The sequence below is a fragment of the Penicillium brevicompactum genome (genome assembly GCF_028827555.1).
Source record: "Penicillium brevicompactum strain IBT 35665 chromosome Unknown utg000001l_segment0_segment0, whole genome shotgun sequence".
Classification (NCBI taxonomy): domain Eukaryota; kingdom Fungi; phylum Ascomycota; class Eurotiomycetes; order Eurotiales; family Aspergillaceae; genus Penicillium; species Penicillium brevicompactum.
The window spans coordinates 3,152,398-3,175,096 of record NW_026623203.1 but is presented as its reverse complement, the minus strand read 5'-3'; the positions used below and the strand labels follow the sequence as shown (position 1 = coordinate 3,175,096).

At 50.9% G+C, this 22,699-nt stretch overlaps 6 protein-coding genes across 6 annotated transcripts; 3 read left to right on the top strand and 3 right to left on the bottom strand.

The window, feature by feature from the left end:
- Positions 1 to 194: 194 nt before the first annotated feature.
- Positions 195 to 5,933, top strand: N7506_000986 (ECM29 family proteasome component; the record flags this gene model as incomplete). Its single annotated transcript, XM_056950282.1, has 3 exons — positions 195 to 5,081; positions 5,192 to 5,426; positions 5,572 to 5,933. 3 exons carry the CDS (start codon positions 195 to 197, stop codon positions 5,931 to 5,933), a joined length of 5,484 nt encoding a protein of 1,827 aa, XP_056816197.1.
- Positions 5,934 to 7,576: 1,643 nt separating this feature from the next.
- Positions 7,577 to 9,580, top strand: N7506_000985 (uncharacterized protein; the record flags this gene model as incomplete). The annotated part of the gene is made up of 5 exons (XM_056950281.1): positions 7,577 to 7,625; positions 7,675 to 8,312; positions 8,359 to 8,541; positions 8,589 to 9,110; positions 9,158 to 9,580. The coding sequence occupies 5 exons, from the start codon at positions 7,577 to 7,579 to the stop codon at positions 9,578 to 9,580; spliced, it is 1,815 nt and encodes a 604-aa protein (XP_056816196.1).
- An 825-nt stretch (positions 9,581 to 10,405) lies between these two features.
- Positions 10,406 to 11,959, bottom strand: N7506_000984 (uncharacterized protein; the record flags this gene model as incomplete). The annotated part of the gene is made up of 1 exon (XM_056950280.1): positions 10,406 to 11,959. The coding sequence occupies one exon, from the start codon at positions 11,957 to 11,959 to the stop codon at positions 10,406 to 10,408; it is 1,554 nt and encodes a 517-aa protein (XP_056816195.1).
- A 1,924-nt stretch (positions 11,960 to 13,883) lies between these two features.
- Positions 13,884 to 15,559, bottom strand: N7506_000983 (uncharacterized protein; the record flags this gene model as incomplete). The annotated part of the gene is made up of 4 exons (XM_056950279.1): positions 13,884 to 14,740; positions 14,801 to 15,166; positions 15,227 to 15,506; positions 15,557 to 15,559. 4 exons carry the CDS (start codon positions 15,557 to 15,559, stop codon positions 13,884 to 13,886), a joined length of 1,506 nt encoding a protein of 501 aa, XP_056816194.1.
- Positions 15,560 to 17,336: 1,777 nt separating this feature from the next.
- Positions 17,337 to 21,204, top strand: N7506_000982 (WW domain protein; the record flags this gene model as incomplete). Its single annotated transcript, XM_056950278.1, has 4 exons — positions 17,337 to 18,274; positions 18,304 to 19,968; positions 20,013 to 20,619; positions 20,665 to 21,204. The coding sequence occupies 4 exons, from the start codon at positions 17,337 to 17,339 to the stop codon at positions 21,202 to 21,204; spliced, it is 3,750 nt and encodes a 1,249-aa protein (XP_056816193.1).
- A 280-nt stretch (positions 21,205 to 21,484) lies between these two features.
- On the bottom strand, positions 21,485 to 22,693 carry N7506_000981 (lipase family protein; the record flags this gene model as incomplete). Its single annotated transcript, XM_056950277.1, has 2 exons — positions 21,485 to 22,426; positions 22,475 to 22,693. 2 exons carry the CDS (start codon positions 22,691 to 22,693, stop codon positions 21,485 to 21,487), a joined length of 1,161 nt encoding a protein of 386 aa, XP_056816192.1.
- Positions 22,694 to 22,699: the final 6 nt, after the last annotated feature.

Sequence of the window (22,699 nt, the reverse complement as noted above, 5' to 3'; positions counted from 1 at the left end):
TTTAAATGATGACTAAGTGATGACTAATGAGTCCAATCTGCCCGCAGTATGCTCGACCGACTTGATGACGTGAGTTGTCGTTGCCTGTAAGTTTTGTTTAGTTTCACTTGATTTGGTTTTAATTTTGATTCACCTTGACTCTCTGTTTGATGCTCTGCTAGAGTAAACTCGATTTCCAGCAACCCTCTCTCACCATGGCGGACTCACAGAGCCCCGAGGCTCGTGAGTTGACCCTGATAGGCAAGGTGGAATTCAGGATTGCCATGGCAGATACAGATGAGAAGCTGCAGACACTATTGGGAACATACCTGGCGCCGTTGCTGTTGAAACTGAGCTCCGACAGCGTGGATGTGCGCAACAAAATCATCTCGGTCTGCCAGCATGTCAACACCCGAGTCAAGAACCCCTCCATTCAACTACCCGTGGCAGCTCTGCTGAAGCAATTTAAAGAGCAGAAATCCCAACTTGTCAGACATTTTGATCTCATTTATGCTCAGCAAGGAATCGATCGTCTCGGGTCGGAGGCCAGAGTTGATATCCTTCTCCCTTTACTCCAGGGTATCTCCCAAATTGGAACCTCGCCCACTCAGGGTGCTATCGTTTTCAACCTGGTCCTGCGCTTGCTGCCTCTGTTGAAAATTCCATCAAAGGGGAGTGAAGAAGATCGAGCTCTGAAGGATCGCCTGGGTATGTCGGATGAGGATTCTCAGTTCTTGTCTTTTTGGCTGGCAAAGTTGTTGCTCCTCACCCCTGGACCGAAAGAGACCACAACGTGTCCTGGCCTATCGCCTGAGGAGTACACATTCTTAAACAAGGGTCTTCCCGCAAATGAAACGTGGAATCCTTCCGCGGATGGCGGTTTGAACCTGACAGAGACAAAAGTTACCGCCCTACGATTTATCGGCAGTGGTGCTTTCAAAGATCCTCAGCGCTTTTTGCCATCGTTAATTGCTTCGGCCGATGCCAATTCGCGCCTCGCTGATCTGGGTGATGAGACCTTGAAGCGATTTACAGCGGACATTGAGAACCCGGATGTCGTGCAAGAGCTCTACGATATGTACTTTGGAACGCCTGGGGCCCCTCCCGCACGACCGCCGCTCCAGGTAAAGCTTTTGGTCTTCCTTGGCAAATCCGTTAAAGCTACTTCAGACCCACAGAGGATCATGAGACTCGTTGAAGAGGGTCTTTTATCTGATTCCGCAAGATCCGCTCAGGGATTGCAGGCATCGAAGCTACGAACTCAAATTTTTACCTTTACTACATGGGTTGTCCGCATGGGCGCACCTTCCGATCTCAAGCAGATCGCACCCAAGCTGATTGAAGGATTGAAGGACTTTATCCAGTCTCAGCAATGGCCCAGCCCGGCTGCCAGCGGGCAGAAGTTGCCAGCAACAGACCTCAGCCTGCGAGGACTCGCTTATGAAAGCATAGGCATCATGGTTCCTAAAGTCGACTTTTCTCTGCAGTCCGAAGAAAACTTTGAGTTCAACCTCGTACGCTGGCTGTTTGCTTCTCTGAGCGCGGATGACTCGAGCTCTGAAATCTTCGTCAGCATTGACCAGGCACTTGGAAGTATTCTCAATTCATCGCTCGACAGCCACGACAAGACGTTCCAGGACCAGTTGCGGCCATTCCTTGTCCGCCAGATGAGCATGCAGCCTGGAGACGTCGACCCAGATACTGGCTACCGCGCCGTTCGTGGTGTTCAATATGCGGCCGTGCGATTTGCCAATCGTTTCCTTCCATTCTCTGATGTAGTTGCTAGGTGGATCGACCTGATGGCTATTGCAAGAGGCCCGGAAAGGCAGCAGGAGATTGTTGAAGAAGGAAAGAAGGGTCTCCATCCATACTGGTACAGACTCCTCAACCCAGCCAAAGACGGAAAGTGGTCTGCATCAGCGGAAGCTCCAAAGCAGGATGAATCCTGGTTCAACTTTCCGAAGTTTGACGAGACAACCCGGTTTCTGCTGGGTTCGGGTGGTCAAGAAGAGCACCTGAATGTTCAGGCCATGTCTGCGTCACAATTATTGTCTGGGCCTTACAAGGGCTCCTTTGTCCCTACCATATCATTCCTCCGCAATACACTACTCTGGGAAGCGTTTTCTGCCGTCGGGATCACCGTGGCCCTAGAACAGGATTGGGACTATAAGCTAGAAGTGCTTCTCTCTACCAGCCCCGAAGCCCGCTCGGCTGTGAGACAGTACATCCGACAGCATGCCAAGGACTCTGTGGGGGCCCTGTTGTCCGGTACTCTTGAAGGTCTTGTGACCGGTGGACGTGAAGGCCTGCGCCAGTGCGGTGCTCATTTCGTGGAGATTTGCTCACTGGCACCGGATGACGTTGTTGGGCAGTTGATTTCACGTGCCGCGTCCTTGATGGAGCCTATCTGCAGCAATGATCAGGATAACCAGGGGATCACTGCGCGCGCCTTTGGTATTTTGGTATCCCATCCAGATTTCCCAGAGGAACAATTACAAAGTTTCACTGCTCAATTGACCAGTGTTATTCAAACGTGGAACACTGCCGTTGGCTCAGAGGTGCTGCGAGTTCGTGGCGCAATCTTGGCGCTTTCATACCTGCTGAGTAGACTTGCATACCGAGGGCTACTCGGAAGAAACCCGGAGGCGCAGGTCAAGCAATTTGTTGAGAATGTGTTTGATATCCTTGACGCGTCTCGAGACACGCTCCTTCAGAGAACCGCACAAGAGGCGATCGGACAGCTGAGTTTGTCCGGAGTACTCTCAGTCGATATTCTCCCCGAAGATGGCTGGAAGAAGATCCAAGAGAAACTCTCACGCGACGCCAAGACCGAGAACCAAATCCCTATCAGCTCTTTGGGTCTGCTGACCCTTACATTCTCCCGGTCTGACGGTACCTTGCTCGGTATTTTCCTCGACTCCCTCTACAGTCTTCATGAGATCCGCAGCCCCGAGGTTCAATTCACCATCGGCGACGCCCTGAGCAATGTCGCAACTGGATGGGATTCTCGCGCGCTTATTCAAGATTTCGACGTCGATGCTGACTTCCCTCACTCCGACGTCCCACGCACCGTGTTCACGAAAATCTGCGACAAGATCATTGCTGACTGCATTGCGCCCAAGCCATCTCTCCGAAAGGCGTCTGCCATCTGGCTCCTGTCGCTTGTCAAGAACTGTGGCCACATGCAGGAGATGCAGGAACGACTGCGCAAGTGCCAAGCTACCTTCAGCAGCCTCCTTGGAAATCGGGACGAGGTGGTGCAGGAGACCGGTGCGCACGGACTCAGCCTTGTATATGAGATCGGCGACCAATCCCTGAAGGACGATCTGGTCCGAGACCTGGTCGATTCATTTACTGCAACGGGCCCCAATCTCGGGGGTGGCAAAGTTGAGGCTGACACCCAGCTATTTGAACCCGGAGCCCTGCCCACTGGCGAGGGAAATTCTGTGAACACCTACAAGGATATCATGAACCTGGCTGCCGAGGCTGGTGACCCGACTCTGGTGTACAGATTCATGTCGCTGGCCTCGAACAATGCCATCTGGACGAACAGGGCGGCATTTGGCCGATTTGGGATCAGCAGCATCTTTTCCGACTCTAGCGTCGATGGATACCTGGCTAAGAATCCGAAGATCTATCCCAAGTTGTTCCGCTACAGATTTGACCCCAATCCTAATGTGCAACGGTCTATGAACACCATTTGGCAGGCTTTGGTCAAGGACCCTACTGTGGTTATCGACACACATTTTGATGAGATTATGCAAGATTTGTTGAGGAGCATTCTTGCCGGTCGCGAATGGCGTGTGCGACAGGCCAGTTGCGCTGCAGTCGCTGACCTCATTCAAGGCCGCCGCCCGGAGAAGTTTGCCCACTACCTCGATGAAGTCTATAGCAAAGCGTTCAAACTACTGGATGATATCAAGGAGTCTGTTCGAACTGCCGCTTTGAAGCTCTGCCAGACTATCACCAACTCTGTCATCCGCACACTGGAGACGAGTGGCACGGAGAAGCGCGCAGAAACTCTGCTCAAAAGTGCGATTCCATTCCTTTTGAGCGACAAGGGACTAGATGCTAGCGCGGAGGAGGTTCAAACCTATGCCATTGGTGCTCTCATCTCGATGATCAAGAAGAGTCCCGCCAGCCTGCTGCGCCCGCACGTTCCCAACATGCTGGAGAAATTCCTGAGTGCACTCAGCTCGCTGGAACCCCAGGCTGTCAACTACGTCCATCTAAATGCCGACAAGTACGGTTTGACTGGCCAAGAGATTGACAAAATGCGCCTCTCCAGCATTCGGACGTCTCCAATGATGGAGGTGATTGAGCGATACCTGATTGATAGTCTTGATGAAAGCAACATGGATGAGCTGGCGCAGAGACTGGAAGACGTCCTCCGGTCAGCCGTCGGCCTGCCCTCCAAAGTGGGCTGCAGTCGCGTTTTAGTGTTGCTTAGCATGAAGACCCTGATGTTCCGGCCCTACGCAGACCGGTTCATCCAGATCTTGACCAAGTACGTTGTCGACCGAAACGAGACGGTCAGCGCATCCTACTGCTCCTCTATGGGCTACCTCCTGCGGCTCGCTTCGGACGACCGTACCCTGAAGACCATTGAGTTCGCGAAAAATCTCTACCTCACAGCTGAGGACGCAACGCCCCGAGTCATCTCCGGAGAAATTCTCTACTCAGCCTCGAAACTGTCCAATGACCGCTTCATGGCATTCGCAGCCAGCGCACTACCCTTCATCTTCGTGTGCAAACACGATGGCGACGAGCATGTGAAAGATCAATTCGAGAAAACTTGGCAGGACAACGTCGGTGGCTCGCGCGCCGTGTCGCTCTACATCCGTGAGATTGTCGGCCTTGTTTCGGATAATTTGGACTCTCCCCGGTGGGCCATCAAGCATACGGCCGCACGGGCGATAGCGCAGGCGGTGCTGTCACTTGACACGGAGATCGATCTCCCGACCACTCAATTGGTTTGGCCGGTGCTGGAGCGCGCGCTGGCGGGAAAGACCTGGGAGGGTAAAGAGGTCGTGCTGAAGGCACTAGTGAAATTCAGCAGCCAGGCGAAGAAGTGGCAGACTAAGGAACAAACCAGTCTAAAGGTGAGACTTTTTTGCCACTTTCCCCGCGATGATGATTGCATGATTCTACACGGGAATAAGGGGTCCGGAAAGCTAATGTATGTCAGACGATTACGGTTCGCGAAGCGAAGCGAGCTAACGTTTTGTACCGCCCGCACGGATTACGGGCTATGGGCGAGATCGCACAAGTACGTAAGGACTTGAATTTCATGCCTGATGTTTTGGATTTCATTCCATCCGTGGTGGAAGAAATGTGTGAGGAGGATCAAATGGAGGTAGAGTCTAAACATGGCTCGGCCCAGGACGATACCCTTGCGGCGTGTATACAATGCCTCCTGCAATGTTTCAACCCGGATACAGGAAAAGGTCAGTCCAATGAGAATTTGGTAAATCTGGTTTTTTTTTATTTTCGAATATTTTCCACCCCTATACGGAGTAGGAAAAGACCAGTGCCAAAACCACCCCTCCCCTAGCGTCAAATCCTTGCTAACGCTAACCATAGCGCTGGGAGAGTACGTGGAACAGATGACCGGTCTCCTGGACCAGGTCCTCCAACACGGTGGACGACAGGTCGTCAGCACGGGCTACGAAGAGCTCCGGGCGTTTTTCAGTCGAGTGGATCAGTGGATCTCGGATGCCTCCGGTGAGCGACAGATAGTCCCCTTGAACTCTCTGTCAAAACTTCTCATCCGGGAGCTGGATGGATCTGTCGAGGCCATCCGCAAGGGTCGTGCAGAAGCTATTCTGGCATACCTGAAACTGGGGTCAGCGCCCGACGCACTTGTCACCAGTCTGCGGGAATGGAGAGGCAGCGAGCGGTCCGGAACGGTGCAAAAGCTCCTGGACGAAGCCCTAACCCACGTGGCTACCTGAGTCAGGGCTGGTGATCATTGGTTGAACCACACCTTCGACGAGGAGAACCATTGGATTGCAGCGATCGAGGGAAATCGAACCAATCACACGGGTGGGGGCTAAACCCAAAACAGTAGTAACCCGCGATAAATCCAAATTTATCATTTTCTCCATTTATGTTTATTTGAGTTAAATTCGAGATAATTGGATCTCAGGCACGGATTCTGCAGAGATGTCCAGAAGGCGACGATAATGAACCATATCATGATTCAAATACCCTTTAGTGCTGCGCCACTCGCTTAATCCTCGGCCAAGTCCGTTGGGAATGCGGAGGAGTCGAAAATCGTGCCCCTTCACACTGCGTGGATCCAGACCGGGGGCCCGGGCCGATCGAGACTGCCCTTAGTTTTGGTGGGTGCATATTGACTTTCTCTTTTTCTCTTTTGCTCCTTTCCCCCCGTTTTTTTTCTTTCTCCCTAATACTTTAGGTGTCCACCCTATCTTACTCACACGAAGTACTCCTCAGAAGTAAATAAATAAGAAAACTAAATAAAAAAAAACATTCGGCTCCGATAAAAGTCCCTTGTATCGTTTTCTACGTGGCTTCAGCCAGCCCCCCCTCTGTCCCTCTGTCCCCTTACCTTTATATCTTTTCTCTCTACGCTCTAGTCTCTCCCTAGTTCCCTCTAGTGCCCGGGGACAACCCAATTCGGGCACGAAAAAAGTAATAATAGTATCTTTCCACATGGTTGGCATCTGCGTGCCATCACGAAATTCTCACTCTCACTCATTTCTCTGTCCGCTTTCTCTCGTTTAGACCTAGCTTCTCTAGATTTCCACCCCCTTCCTAATCGAACCGGACATCTACTTCGGTATCTGACCTGTTTCTCGCGTCCGAGATTCAGATCACCCGCCACCCGTCAAGCCTGAAAACAGGGCTGCGCCATTCTACGAACCATGCATTTTTTTCTCTTCCCTGAATACCCCCACCCTACATATATGATCACATCATTCCTCTAATTAGCTTTACATTCTTTGACTTTCTCACCTTATTTTCCCTTTTTTTCTCTGTAAGTTACAAGGTTCTGCTCTGCGATATAAATATATCCCTGTACTCACCCTCCCCCAGCCTTATGACGGTCAGTGTAGTGATGCAGAACCGCCGGAGCAAAGTCTCGGGGAAACCGCCACTGCGTTTGCCCATCATCGCGCCCAAGGAAGACCTCTTTGCAGAGCTTGCCAAGTCCGACAAACTCATCGCGCCACCACGCATTCGTCTGCCACCCCGGTCTCGGACAGGTTGCTGGTAAGTACCTTCCCTGTATACGATCAACACAAGAACACAAGCTTACTATTGTTTAGGACATGTCGAGTGAGTTCTTTGTCTTCCCCCTGGTTCAGCTGAAGTCTTAATTAACACTCCTTGCAGAGTCGAAAGGGTGAGAGATGCTTCCGTTTTGGCCCCCAAGTTTCCCAAGTTCCCGGCTAACATTCTCAGTCAAATGTGATGAAGGACACCCGCAATGCAATGTATGGCATTCTTCACCCTCTTCATTCTACCCCAGTTTTGTCATTTACTCACATTTTGACAGCAATGCACCCGTTTGGGCCACACTTGCGATTATCGCCCTCGGTTGGCGTTCCGTGATGACACCCCCCGCATTATGGGTCGTATGACCGACGTTAAGACAAACGGCCACGTCGTTTGGGATCGTAAGCACCTTTCACCGGGCTGATGTAGTATATTTACTAACCAGAGTAGTCACCTCGCCCAGTTCTGCAGGTCTTGAAGAGAGAACAGATTATTTCTCCCTTGGAGACTCTCTGCCACCCTTTTCCACCCTCACTTCCGACGAGGACCGGGAAAGGAAAGCGGAGGCTTTTAGCCCAGGCACGTACCATGTCGTTATGACACCAGACAGCTTCTCCTCCTTGCCTGAATATGCAGACGAGGAGAGATTTAGATCAAAGTCTGCCAGTGAGTGTAGGAGCTCCGCGGCCACCAGTCCGACATCGGTCGCACGCAGTGAATGCAGTGTGAGAGAAGACCCGAATGTGGTTATCCTGAAGACTTTTGAAGATACCACTCGACGTTCACCGTCGAATGGCAAGATTTCTAAATTCTCGCCTACCTCGGAGATCTCGGATCCGTTTTGCAATCTGTCGCTATCACCGATATTCCCTGCTCTTCCCTCACCGGGAGTCAAGGTCGAGGAAATTCCATTCTTAGACCCGCGCCTCGATCAACAATCTCAAGACTCGACTCTTTTCTCACATTTCCGACACGTTGTATGGAGGCAATTGTTCCCTCATGATCATAATCTTGATGATGGATCTGATAATCATTTCATGACCCTCAATGTGGACTTTCTAGAGCAGGAAGCCACACGATTTCCTCCTGTGAGTATCAAACTATATTTTTACTGCATTGATACTAATTTCTTAGCTTTCCGACGCTATGATGGCTGTCTCGGCCCTCAGTCTCTCACACAGCGGCACAGGTCACAATGTTGATGCGTTACAATACTATCAACAAGCCTTCCCATCACTCCAAAACAGCCTACGAAACAACGATGACCTTGTTTCCGATGGCCTGTTCCTCACCCACTTCCTCCTCCTTATCTATGAGGTGAGTCTAGAATCTGATATCACATTTCCCCATACTTACCTCTGCAGATCGCTGCCGCCGAGCCGCATGGCTCAAATCTCTGGTCCCACCACATCTCCCGTCTCCTTCACATCACCTACCTCCGCCGAGCCAAGTACGGCCATGAGCCTCACCCCTTCATCATCTGGTGGGTATCCCACATCGACCTGTATGCCTTGTTCAGTGGGGCTGGTACCGGCGAGTTTGTCCGCGCCATCATCGACCACCAAATGCTTCCCGGGTCAGAGTCGCTACTCTACCCCAATTCCCCTGAAGGATATAGCGTCATCCATCCCGGAGAGCACGAGAGTCTACCCATAATCATGCGTTTATATCATGATACGTTCCGACTAGCCGCGCAAGTTGGCTTTTTGGCTACTCGGATTCGACACGATAAGCAGAACCTGCCTTATGCCGAGTTCAATCCGCGATCACAAGAGATCAACGATCTTCGCCAGGCACTTAGTAGACTTTGGGAGTCTCCTGATGTCGCATTCCTTCACCAGCACCAGGACAGTCTCCCACAAAGGTCTAGGGAGTTAATGCAGCAGGTCAGTTACCTTTCTCCATTTCGTTACAATTAACTAACCCCCTCCAGTCAGCAACATTATATCACACCTGCCAGCTCTTCTCGTATAGCAGCATGTGGCCCCGTCAACGCGTGGAGTCCGAATACTCCTCCGACGGGGAAATAGACCACCACGCAAACGAGATCTTAAGATTAGCCGAGAGGACTACGCATACCCGCCGAGCAGATCGTCACTTCTTGGTCTTTCCATTATTCCTAGCTGGCGCCACGGCTTCGGCTAGCGGTATTAAGATGATGGCGATGGAATTAATGACTAGCATGGAGGATGAGGAGGATGGCATGGGTCGCAATGCAGCGACTGTTCGTGCTATTCTCCAGGTTGTCTATGAGAGACAGCTGGAGCGGTTGATGAGGGTTGGACACACTTTTGATGTGGATTGGTCTGATTTGATGACACAGGAAGGCCTTCAGATGGTCAATTTCGGATTTTAATGGGGATGTTACGTTAGATGTTAGTATGATTGGAACGAGTGTATGTATAGACGATTCTTTATTCCTGCATTTTCATTTTGCTAGCGTGTGCTATCTTAAGCATGTCATCAACCACCACACCTCTTGTGTAATATGAATACTTTCTTTGGATAGAATCTGGCTAGCTGGCATAGGGTAAGGGATCTAATAGAAAAAAGGTCGCACTTATCGACAAACTCATACTTACATTACTACAATTTGTGATATGTTCGTTACCCTTTTCGTCTTGTCAACCCGAACAAGTTTTGATTGGTTAATCCTGGGTAGTAGACCAGCGAGGCTCCAGAGGATGGGTCTTGTTGGCTAGTAATATACATCCATGGATTTGCTAGCTATGATAGAGTAGGATGATCCAATGCAAAGTTAATATAGCCCTTTTTCTCGGGCAAGCCCTGGAAACACATGTGGACAAAGCAAAAAGTGACATGTACTGCGCTACGAGTAAAATGTATAGAGTTGTCACGCGGGGCAAGGAAATTGATATTGGGCTAAGCTATGAACAAATGTAGTAGATATAGCCACAGATTGGTATGCTAGTGATTTTTTTTTCGTCAGGAAAAATGGCCCGCGTAACGGGTTAAGCAATGGGGAATCAGAATCAGGGTATGCCGAACGCAGTCAAATGAAGCCGCGTAGAGTTAATAAAGCAATGTGAATCAGGAAAGCAACCTTAATAGACAGCGGCTCGAGAGACACCATGTGTGATGAGAGGAGGAAGAAAGGTTGAAGGAATAGGGCGCTATACGTTGATTTGGTGATAGAAGCAGGTGGATCTCAAGCTACCATCTAGCGTCTGAGATCCTGAAGCAGCGCTTGAAACAGGGTAGCTTCCAACGAAGCGTTATCTTCCGGGTACTTTATATCCTTTTCAAGAGACCTGAGATTGCGATGGAAGGAAATGGCGTTTATAACCGCGTTTCGGTGACGATCATTGTCGCCCACAGCGTTCACAAGGTCTGTCATCCAAGGCTCCGGCGCGAGCATCCCGTACACCGATTGGCGTTCATCATCACTAAGCGATTGGCGCATGAAGCTATGGGCCACCTCGGATGATTGAATTGCAGCTTTCGTGGTGCACAGGGAACGTAATGCCTGGATCAATTCAGATGATTGAACGCCACTTTCGGTCATTGTATCGACAACAAGTGAATGGAACGGGGTCAGACGCACATCCTGTTGATCATTATTGCGGATGTCGATCGATGTACGATTCTTGAGTGGAAGCAACACGGCGTCATTGGATTCAGCGTCGGAGAATTTGCGCTTCTTGCCCTCGTCTTTCGACTTGTTTTGCGGAGACAACACAGCGTCATCAGATTCGATGTTATCAGGTTCAGCGGCGTCGAATTCATCAATGTCAGATTCATTGTAGATTTCATCCCATTCGATAACGCGATAGCCGCTACAGCGTTCAAGTTCATGCCATGTGGAAAGCCGGGATTCCATAACATTTATCTTGAGCCTGGGGTGGAAACCTGGGATTTTTTTCATGGGGATATACCCCCAAGGCCTCTCGACGTGAAGCACCGTGGTGGCTGTTGCGGGCTCGGTACCACGTAGAGGGACGCCATGGACCTGATGCCCGTACTCCCATGTTGAAGGGGGATGCGTTTCACTTGGGGTCAAAGGAATATTATGCGGCTTTGATGGTTCATAATTGGAGAGGGTACAGTCAAGTCCGCCAGCGCCAGACGAGGACTGTACGTCAACCGGTGCCAGTACAAGTCCTGCGCGTAGCCATCCATTATTAAACGGTGACTGTTCTTTAGGATACTTTCGTTGTAGGAGCCACCCCATATCATTCCTTCCACCAGTAAAGATATAAGTGTCTTTCCAGGCGATAAAGAAACGAACGTTGTTCTGGACTGCAACAACCGTCGGGGGTTTGGGAACACGCGTGCGGCGAATGTCTCCGCGCCTATCAAAGTCAAAGGGCAGTTGGCTTGCCCGTTCTTTTGGCGAAAGCATCAACAGTGCGAATACACAACCGGCGTCCGTGAGTCTTGTCCGTGAAGCGTTCCATGTGATCTTGCCGTCGACCCATCTTTCAGGCGTGAGAAGTCCGGCTCTTTCGGGGGCATCGCGCAGTGTCCACTGCCTCATTGAATATATCTTGGTAGGCCGGGTAACTCTGGTGGCTGCAAGGACCGTAGGTGGGAGGGGCTGGTTGGCATCCCACGCAGCAGGATTGTCGCATTGATCCCTGGATTCTTGCTTGATAGCAGCCATGCACGTTTTGTTCCCCTGCTCCAGGTTCGAGAGGAATGTGTCGGGCCAATGGGACCAGTCGGACACGTCGGACATGGCAGTCTCGTCGATATCAGGTAAATCTGCTGCCATGATGCGGTGGGTGATAGATAACAAAGTTATGGTGAAAGTAGAGATGTGAAGTAGTATAAGTTGGCGATAAGAGGTTCAAAGCAAAGTAGACCGAGGATGAGAGATGTAAAGCAGTGGAAGAGCGATGACGAGGGAGAGATGCAAAGCAGAGTAAGACGAAGAGGTAGGAATCAAGGTAAGACGGAGATGGTGGAGAGATGCAAAGTAGAACAAGATGACGATAGCAGACCTCGGGAGAGATATAGAGAGCAAGATGATGAGATATGAAGCAAGACAAGATTATGGGAGATGAGAGATGTAAGTAGAGGAAGATGAAAACAATGAAGTAAAGGAAAGCAAAGGTAGCGAAGGAGAGTGGAATGCAGTAAGACGAAAATAGTGGAATGGAACGAAGTAAAGTAAAATGACAACCAATGATTGCTTATTTCTCATAGACTGTAGTACTCAGAGTGATCATTGTACATTGGAATTACTTATAGCATAATTCACTTGGAGCCTCCTGTTCTTCTTAAGCTAGTAGATTGGCATATCACCAGCCTGTTGGGCCCAGTTCTTGATGGCCTAATGGATTCGAACCTGGTAACCCGGCTGGTCATGGCGCAGGGTGTGAATGTGTCTGTGTTCTTGGTCTGCAGTGAAAGTGAAAGAACAGCCCAGTCGGGTGTTAGATGCAAGTGGGTGGAGATTTGTTGTGGTTGACACCCCGCCGGTGGTTTAGAGAGGGCTAGTGTTAGACTTTCTTAATCTAATCTGATCTGATCTGATCTACCTGCTTCCCACATATATTTTCACACAACAATTTATCTAGTTCTCCATGACTTCGCATCATTAATTCCATTCTAGACTTGATGCCTTTTTCACTCGTAGGTAGTTTCTTCACTGAAATATCGCCATACCGCATTGTATTCAAGATCAGCTATCATGTTGCGCTGGACGCAGAAAACAGCATGGACGATCTTATACTCAAGATATGCCGGAAATTATCAAGTGTGAATTATATCATCTAGTGTATTGTACCACATTCTGCAGGAAATGCGCTCTCCAATCGGTACCGAAGCAAGAATAATATTGAAATGTAGCGGAAAAAGAAAAGAATAAACTGCGTCGAAGTGCCATCAGTCAAAACTCAACTAATAGCAATGGGGTGCCGCAGAACAAAAACAAGAAAGCTCAATTCAGAAAGGGCAAAACGGCGTGGGATGTTGAAAGACACTGTCAACAAGGGTGATGCAGCTGGAAATCAGTGGCCAGATCACGGTGGCAGTCGAACTCCAGTGTGTCGTCTTCTATCGTGTTAGCGGCCTCCGGGATGTAAGACTTGCTGTCATGGTAGTGCAGAGCATGGAGAACTACGTCACGCCTCTCTGTGTACATCCTCACTTGTTTGTTGTCTAATCTTGCTTCATTCATGTGGGTGCGCTCAACTCGAGGGGCAGCAGGAGGGCAGGTAACCACGCTGCTCAGGTAAGATTGTTAGGTCAAGTGTCGCTACGCCGTGCACCCGCTGCCCATGGTGCCATGTTGAAGCGCACTTGCTTCCACTGGAGCAATTTTTGCGCTGGGTTGACTAAACGGGAAATTCTATGAGCCCAGGACGACTTCAAGGCCGTCAGCGTTGGATGAAGACTGGACACCTGTCGGTGCCAGTTTGCGAACCTTCGAAGAGAATGGTACCCTATTTTGTCCAACTAGGCATTAGATTCCATGGCCAATGTGAACCTGAGAAGTACGACTTTGAAATAAATAATACTCGATATATCAGTAAGAGCTGAAAACTTGTTGGCATTACACGTAGCAACATACCTAGGTTTAACTTTGCAGCTAGTGATTCTAGGTACTATATGTTTTGCCGTCTGATCCAATCGACTCTAGCTCACACGAAGTTGCAACAATGGCAGATTTGGATCCTCGAAAAACGGCTCGATTACTCCGGCAGATCGAAGGGCCAAATATCTCGCAGGTCTCTTTCATCCCTAATAGGCTCATCGTCATCCGGATCATCATTTGTCAGTACGGCTTCCAACATCCCATTGTACATTGCTTTGTTTCCTGCTTTTGCCGCTTCCCAGTCGTCTGGTGGAACCCATCCGTCAGATGCAGTGTCAAGCAAGCCTGACAAATCACGCTTCAGATTCTGGGCTGCCTCAAAACATCTGTGCTCCTTTCGGTGCAGAGACATCTCTTCTGGTGTTGGTAAGACAAATGGACACGAACCGGGCAATCCGAGTGTCTCCCAGTCCTGGGAAATTTCTATGAGCTCATGCCGGAAAGCAACGGCGCCATCTTTCCACGTTCTGTAGCAGTACTGAAAGGGTCGACATATACCTTGATCCATCGACCTAGGGAGTGCGAGTTTTGGAGTGAGAAACCGGGTGCATACTTCGTAGGCTTTTGCGCATAGCTCGCTGTCATCTGCCGCTTCAGCACTTGTGGAAGCTGAGCAGGTTGCGAAGTCCGGAACCTCATCTGCATACCAGAACGCCGGTTCTATGCTGGATGACTGATAATCTATAAAACCAGTTATGACCGAAGAATCATCATCCGAAACAAATATGTTCCTTTTGTGTAGATCAGGATGAAACAAGGCCGGCATAGCTGCATCACGGACCCGATTATCCGCGGACATTGCATTTAACACTGCACGACCACTTTCCAGAAGAGCGAGATGTTCCTGAACCGAGCCTTGATAGATTGGCCGATTGGGGAGCTCAGAGTCCCGAGGTGGGATCCTTGAAATACCTGCATCGACAAGGCCATCGGAGTACGCACCTATCGTTGACCCTGTATTCCCAAGACTTAGTTAGCCCTGAATTCCAGGGATGAAGGTTAAAGCGAGCTCACATGGACCTTGATTGGGAGCTGTATGTTGGTAGTACCTGAGGTCGCCACAAGCCCAATACCTTGTTCCGCAGTGGGGTCCGATGCAGAAGTCATCGTCTAGCGGTAGCCTAGGGGAAGAGCCCAATGTCGTGGTGTTAAAATATAAGCTTCCATAGGCCGAAAAGTTGAGATCAACCATCTCTCTGAGATTTTTGTAAATGGCGTCTATACATGCGACTTTCTGATCACCCGACATGTAGGGCCATTTCTGCTGTAGCGGAATGCCAGCCGCATGTTCCATGATGATATATTCGCTTCCGACAATATTCACCGCGTCATCGCTCCAGTCAAGGATTTCAGGGATCGGGATACTGGTGTTTTTTTGTACTGCGTGCCACAAATGATTAGCGCAAGAGCTGGCCCCTCGCAAATGGGCGTTTCACGCACAGTATTGAATCGTCGCCACTTCAGAAGCCGTGTTGAATTTTGCAGGGCCAGCTGATATGAAGGGTAGCCGCGCCACGACGCGTGAACTGTCATCCATGGTGAAAATAAACACCCTGTTGAAACCACCTTCTTTCTTCTCGCAGCTTTTAATGTGTTTCTTTTCGTGGTAAAGGCCCACTACCTTCCGACAGAGCTCGTCAAAGTTAAGGTCAATTTGGCGTAGCTGGCGTTGATGCTTGTCGTCCCGAAGCCATCGACCGCTTGTATATGAGGTCAACCCCTGTAGTTATATTATTATCAATATAAATCAATTGACAAAACTAAGCATACCATGCTTTGTTGCCTGGTCCATTGAAAACCCCGAGATTGGCTGTGCGCGATTGCGCGTGGAGTAGGATGATTGAGAGGGGACATCGCGAATTAAGGAAGGCCGAACATAATGAGTCCAGTGAGAGTGAAATTTGAAGAAAGGCACTTGCGATATCTGGAATGCTCTTATACGGCGCATTGTGCCAAAAGCTGGGAGCGTGGAAAGGGATGTGACTTCTTGGTTCTTGACGGGATGAGGCGGCTGCCTTCGGCGGCGGCGGCTGCTGCAAATTTAGACGTCGCATTTTTTGACATCCTGCACCAGTTGAACAAATTCTGTCAAGGTCTTGAACATTTTTGCTATTTCATTGAGCCAAAGCCAGTTCGTAGCTTATGCTTATAAAAAATTGGTAGTTTGTAGCTCAAAAAGCATAGATTAATCAGGAAATTGATGACTACCAAGACCAAAATTACCCAAATAATGGGCTCGTGGGGGGCCCATGTGGGGGCCCATATGGGCCCCAAAAGCCCACTGGGTTTGGGCTGGGCTCTGGGTTCTAACGGGGACCCATTTATGGATTTTGCGGAGGTCTAGCTGTTGGTGACATCTATAGAATCGAGTCGACAATTTTTTTTTTTTCTTTCTAGGTACAATGAGTCATCAAAGCACTTCTGATTGTCGCCACGCATATCGGACAGATTGAGGGTGACGTTGACCTATAAAGCAAACCCCAGGAGATCCTCTTAAAGAATTCTTGGATGATAACTTTGAAAGACCTATTCTAACTCTTACTCTATACATGAGAGTAAGTATTCCAAGCCAGCTAGCCCAATCCTTGCAATGTATACTTGGACAATGTCATCCAAAGTTATAGTTCCAAAGTTAAAGTTAGACTGAGTCTAAAAGACTGAGCGGTCATGCCCTCACCTCCTTCCAAGGTTCCTGTTTGGGAAGCAGGGCTTCTTCATCTCTTTGCTTGCTTGCTCATATTCCTTCTCCTATTCTTTTTCTCTCTTCTCTCACGCACGCGCATAGCTCTGTTCCCCTCACCATCTACGTTGCTCTTGTGCTTCTTGCTTTTTTTGTAGACTTAATTCCCGCCTTACCTGCTAAGAAGAAAGAATAGGACTCTATCCAGGTACTAATTAGGAAGTCCTCTATTCAACTATAACGAAGTATCCTGGTCTGGGGTCAGCAAGTATAGTCCCCGTAAACAAAGCATCCAAGGTGAACCTTGGAAGGCCTTTCTATTCCTGAGACAGTGGCAATGGCTTTATTCTCAACGAAAAAGACATATAATTTATATAGACCCTTCCAAGGTTCCTCCCAAAATCTGGTAATAACGTCAAATATATCCACGCCAGGCTTCGATTACATCCCGAGGTGCTGCTCGATTTCCATGGTTGAAAGCGGCCCGTGATGCCTGCAAATGGTAAAAGATAAACATCTAGAATATCGTACTTTTCATGTCAATATATTCCTATTCAATGTGGAAATGGTTATCCGTCGATTGCCCAAGTGTGAGACGAGGTTGAGGCCCCAAGGCAGCAATTGTGATTCTCATCACCTGCGGGGTCGGCGTCTCGCCCTTGGCGGCTACAGATTAGTTCTCCTATTTTCTGAATAATTTCCCCCTTCATCTCTTTTCTTTTTGTCATTCCTGCGGACTGTTTCAGAATAGTCATCAGGCTTTTTCATTGCCCCTCTGGCTGATCGCCGCGCTTATCTCCGTCGCGACGCAGCTGTGGCTGAATTCTGTCCTCTGCACGGAGTAGCTGTTCAGCCTCTATAATCGGCAACATGGGCAGTAACCGTGCCCTCCACCCGGAGGAGCTTTTTATCAATGATTCTGCCCAGGAATCTCCCGTCATTGGGCCTCTTCGCATCAGCAAACAGGGCTCCTCGTCCCCAGCTTCGGCTTCGGGTTCAAGCCCCCCGCCGAATGCCCCGCTGCCTTACCCCGACGACCGTCAACGTCCTCAAATGCGCACGTCGAGCTCCAGTGATCGGTATCCAGATGGTCGCTATGATTCACCAACAGTTGGATCTGGCTCCATAAGTCCGAATGAATACCCTTCAGCCTTGCGCCCGCGGGACGGTCGCGAGCCCCGCATCGCAACCTTGGCTGAGCGCAGAGGTACCGCCCCTAAACCGTTGCCTGAATCGCCAGGACACGATGCGCCAGATCGCGAGGCTCTGGCCGCGAGGATATATCCTCGCCCTCCAGCTGGTCCTGCCCCTGCCCCGCCATCGGACGTAAACACGAACCAATATGACAGCCAGCAACAATACTACCCGCCTCCCCAACGACAAAGTTCCGTGTCTGCGGCCCGTCCCCCATCCAGTCTTCAGGCCCCACAGAACCCGCTCAACCGCTTCAGCTCAACCGCCTCGACATCAACAACCCGTGCCCAGCGTGGTTCGCCTCCGCCGCCGGAGACCCCCGTTGCTGGACCGGGCCAACAGCCCACTTCTGATATCGAGGCCCGGTATGCCGCAGCCGGTATTGCAGGAACTGGCACTTTGCAGGGCATGCAACCGCACAACGTTGCCGCCCAGAGACGAGCGCAACAATACTCGGGCCAACAGCCGACTTTCCAGCAGCCCGCTCAACCCCCTCAACCGCGTCCGTGGACTCCGACCGAGCAGCCAGGGTCTCAACCTCATGGCCCTCCCACAGTCTATCAGGGCGCAGATGTCGTGAGTGAGAATGGCCAAGGCCCTGCTCATCCGGGCCAGTATCACAGTCCACCACCTCAGGTCCCAGGGGGGGTATAGTAGCCCACCACCACAGGCTCATCCAGGTCAATACAGCAGCCCGCCTCCACAGTCTCACCCTGGGCAATACAGTAGCCCCCCCGCCGCAAGCTCATCCAGGTCAATACGGCACACCGCAGCCACAGACCCATCCCGCCCAATACAGTAGCCCTCCACCACAAGCTCACTCAAGTCAATACAGTGGGTCTCCGTCTCAACAACGCCCTGGATCTGTGCCGCAACAACAGGAACAACCAGGGAGAGCACCCTCAAACCCTCTGGAACAAGACATGGATCGGATGCGTCTGAGCTCATCGCCTCCCCCTGCCTATTCAAGCGTCTCTGGCCCCTCAACTTCAAGTAGCTACCCCGTTGAGAAGGCAAGCGGTGCAGCTGGAGCCGCAGCCGCAGCCGGAGCCGGAATGATACACCCCGCTCTAGCAAACCAGTCTCACCCTGCCACAGCAAATGCGGCATCTCCACCGGCGGTGTCCGCTCAAGACCATCCCGCCTTTGCAAATGATCCAAGGCAGCAACCGCAGCAAGCGAATCAGTCGCCGCAACCCTCTGTTGCCAGTGACTTGTCGGGTTTCCATCACCAGACAGTGCAGGTCGCTTCTCCTGGTCCTTCCGGGGCAACCCCGGCGTCTCCACCGCCTCTCCCCGAAGGATGGATTGCCCACATGGACCCGAGCACGGGGCAGTACTATTATATTCATCTCCCTACACAGTCCACCCAGTGGGAGTTCCCCAAAGGCCCTACACCGCTCAACCTGAACGACACACCCTTGTCTCCCGTTGCCAGTGTGTACAGCTCTAATCCACTGGCTTCTCCGGGTCTTTCAGCCTTCGGCAAACAACCTCTTGCCTCGCCTGGTATGCCATTAACTCCTGGATTTGAAAGCCTGCAATCGCCCATGGTGACTGGTTTCTCCGGTCCTCCGCCCAGCAGTGGCATGGATCTGTACAAGACCACCCCCACCAACGGGGTGTACTTTGGTCCCTACCTGCGCTACACCAACATGGATATCGAGCGTGGAGTCTGGTTAGGATCGATTCTACTCGTGACGGACGCTGCTCAGCCACCAACAATCCACATGCATCAAAGCATGGATCTGTCTCCAAACCCGCGCCAGTTGAAGGCGCAAAACATCGCCGCTCACCAGCGCTGGACGTTCTACAGGTACGATATTGATATACAGATGGATGATGCGGGCCCTGCAAAATGGACATACGCCATCACCTCCCACCTTGGCTGCACCCGCTATGAGTTCTTGGTCGCTGGTCGACACGAGACAAATTGGCGGTTCATCTCCACCTCCGGAAATGACTTCTCGCTCAGTGTAAACGCCAATGAACGTGCTCGTCTGGGCGGTGCAGGCTACATGTGGAAAGACATCATGCAGAAGCACAATGAAATTGGTGGATTCCACGCCCAACTATGTCTCGGCGGTCAGATCTATGCAGATCGCATGTGGAAAGAGATTCCATCTCTCAAGCAGTGGCTGACTCTCAGTGGAAAGGAATCCAGAAAGAACGCGCCTTGGACTGCGGCTAACCAGCAGGATGTGTCCCATGCGTACTTCCACTACTACACCAGCCATTTCGATCAGCCCTACATCCGGGAATCATTCGCGCAGATCCCCTACATCTGCCAGATTGACGATCACGATATGTAAGTCACCGCTCCAAAAATGTGTGAATGTACTAACTTTTCAGCTTCGATGGCTTCGGCTCCTACCCCGAGCACATGCAGTTCTCCAACATGTTTAAAAACATTGGTCGCATCGGAATCGAAATGTACCTACTTTTCCAGCATCACACAACCCTCGATCTCCTCCGCAATGTCAACAATGACATGGACCTCTTCACCATCACCGGCACAGGCTGGCACTTTGTCAAATACCTCGGTCCCGGAGTTGTGGTCGTCGGTCCCGACTGCCGCTCGGAACGAAACCCTCATCAGGTCATGGCTGGTCCCACGTACCAGGGTCTCTTCCCGAAGATCGCAATGCTTCCACCGAGTGTGCAACATTGTCTTTGGATGGTCGCCGTGCCACTGATCTATCCCCGATTGGAAACGGCAGAGCACATCGCCCAGACCGTTGCCACTGGAAAACGTGCCGTCACCGGTGCTTACAACGTCCTGGGCAAGGTCACGAGCTCCGTGGCTGGCGTAGTTGGCGCCAAGGACTTTGTAGGCTCTGGCTTTGACTCCGTGAAGCGGGCAGTGGGCAAGTCAGGTCTTATGGGTGGAATCCTGAGTCCATTCGGCGAGTTCAACTCTATGGATGAGCTGCGGGATCAATGGACGCACGAATCCAAGGTTCGTCCATCTTTTCGTCATTCGAACCAATACTAACCTAACTAGGACCTCGAGCGCACATACTTGATCCGTACCCTCCAAGGTATAGCTCACCAAAAGTCCCTGCGTATGACCTTCCTCTCTGGAGCTGTCAATGTCTGCGGCGCGGGTCTCGTCCACGACCCTTCAAACCCCTCGGACCACAAGACGATGTACCAACTCATCGCCTCGCCCGTCGTTAACACACCTCCCCCCTCGTACATCATCAAGCTCCTGCACAGTCACAACAAGCCACTGTACATCCCAGCCAATGGCCATCGGTCATCTGGTCAGCCCAGCGACACCAAGGAAGACATGATGGAGATCTTCCAGACAGACGTCAACGGCCAGGCTCGCGAGCACCGCAAGCTCATGGGCCGTCGAAACTACGTTGCTATTGTTGCCTATGACCCGGACACTGTGAGCTCACCTTATGGCCAAGCGCCGCAGAGCTCCAAGAGTAAGCTCAGTCTGGCGGCGGACTTTATGGTGCAGGGCGAGGGATCGCTCGGCAATGTGGTCAAGTTCGGTCCGGTCATTGTGCCGAGTTTGGACCAGGGGAGGTGATTGATGGAGTTGATGATGCTCTTGTATTTCTTTTCTTACATATCTTGATTGAATTGCCATTTGGCATGTTCGAATGTTTGTTCGAAGTGTGCTCTAGCTCCCGTGATAACCATTTTTACTGTTCTACTAGCGTTAGAATGTTTATTTTACTCTCTGTGTTCCAGTCCAGACCGAATCGACGTGCTTGCAAAGATATAGATAATGGTTTCAGGTTATATGGGTATCATGGAACTCCTCAAGCCAGAGAATGACAACGAAACAAGAGCCCTTGGAATATAGTCTATCCAGTTGGATCACCTCCGGGAACACACAGTCCAATCCGCCAGAAGTAGTCTCGGTGGGCATAAAATAACTCCCAGAGCCGGTATCTTGCCGGGATAAGAGACCAACCCCAGCGGCGAGAGGACAATCTATCTTTCCCAGGTACCTCGCAGTCAGCATAATCCTGGTCTGCATCTTTACCAATGACAATCTGTCTTTCGCCAGAGACAGGCTCGCCATGTTGACAACCTGCGAGGGAAGCCGAAGAGTCCGCATCTTTGAAAATATTGAATGCAGGACCATCGGAGCCGGACAGACACCTCGGATCGTAATCACCCACACAGACATGCACATCTTCCATCCTGGGCGGAAGCTCCGACCTGGAGATAAAGATCTCACCTGCATGTGCGCGATACCCCCATTCCTGAAGCGGGAGGAGAGGCACCGGGTCATCGATATGAGTCACGCGTCTAAGCCGCCGACCCTTCATAGGAGGAATGCCAACTGCATCTCCGAACCCGAATTGGTCATCGAAGAATCGGACAAAGTCTTCGTTCCCGACCATCGGTTCTCCAAAAGTGGTGACCAGCGGATCCCAACCTTTGATACGCATCTCAAGACCCGCTAGCGCGGCTACCGCACCGCCGAGAGAATGTCCAACGAGTGTGACCTCGTAGTCAGGGTACTTTTGCAATGCCTGCGCCACGTGCGGTAGAACCGTTTCGCGGGTGTTGAGCCAGGAGTTCATGAAGCCGGCATGGACGGTGCAGTTGGCGCATTTTGGGCCTGGGGCTCCGGGCTCTCCTTCGTAGGGAATGTAGGCTTGGGGATAGGCGGAGAGGTCGATTATTGTGTTGGTTATGGAGTAGGTGCCGCGGAATGCGAGAATGATTCGCTTGGACGAGTGCGACAGGGCGATATAGCCGCATGAGTCGGAGAGGAGGATTCCTGTGTTCCATGTCTGGTATGGTTAGTTGTGGAGATGGATGTGGAGAGGGTGGACACGAACGGTGATGAGCTCAAAATCGGGGAAATCGTCGCATCGACTGAGACATTGGAATGGCTCTTGTACTCCTGTGGTGCCTACACAGTACGAAATGTCCACTAGACGGGATTGTTCTTCGAGTGAGTCGAAAACATCCCGCGAGACATGGTTCTCATCTCCATTTCCGGCGATAGCCCTGACGAGGTGTAGGTATAGTATGAAGGTAAAAACGATATTAATCATGGCTGT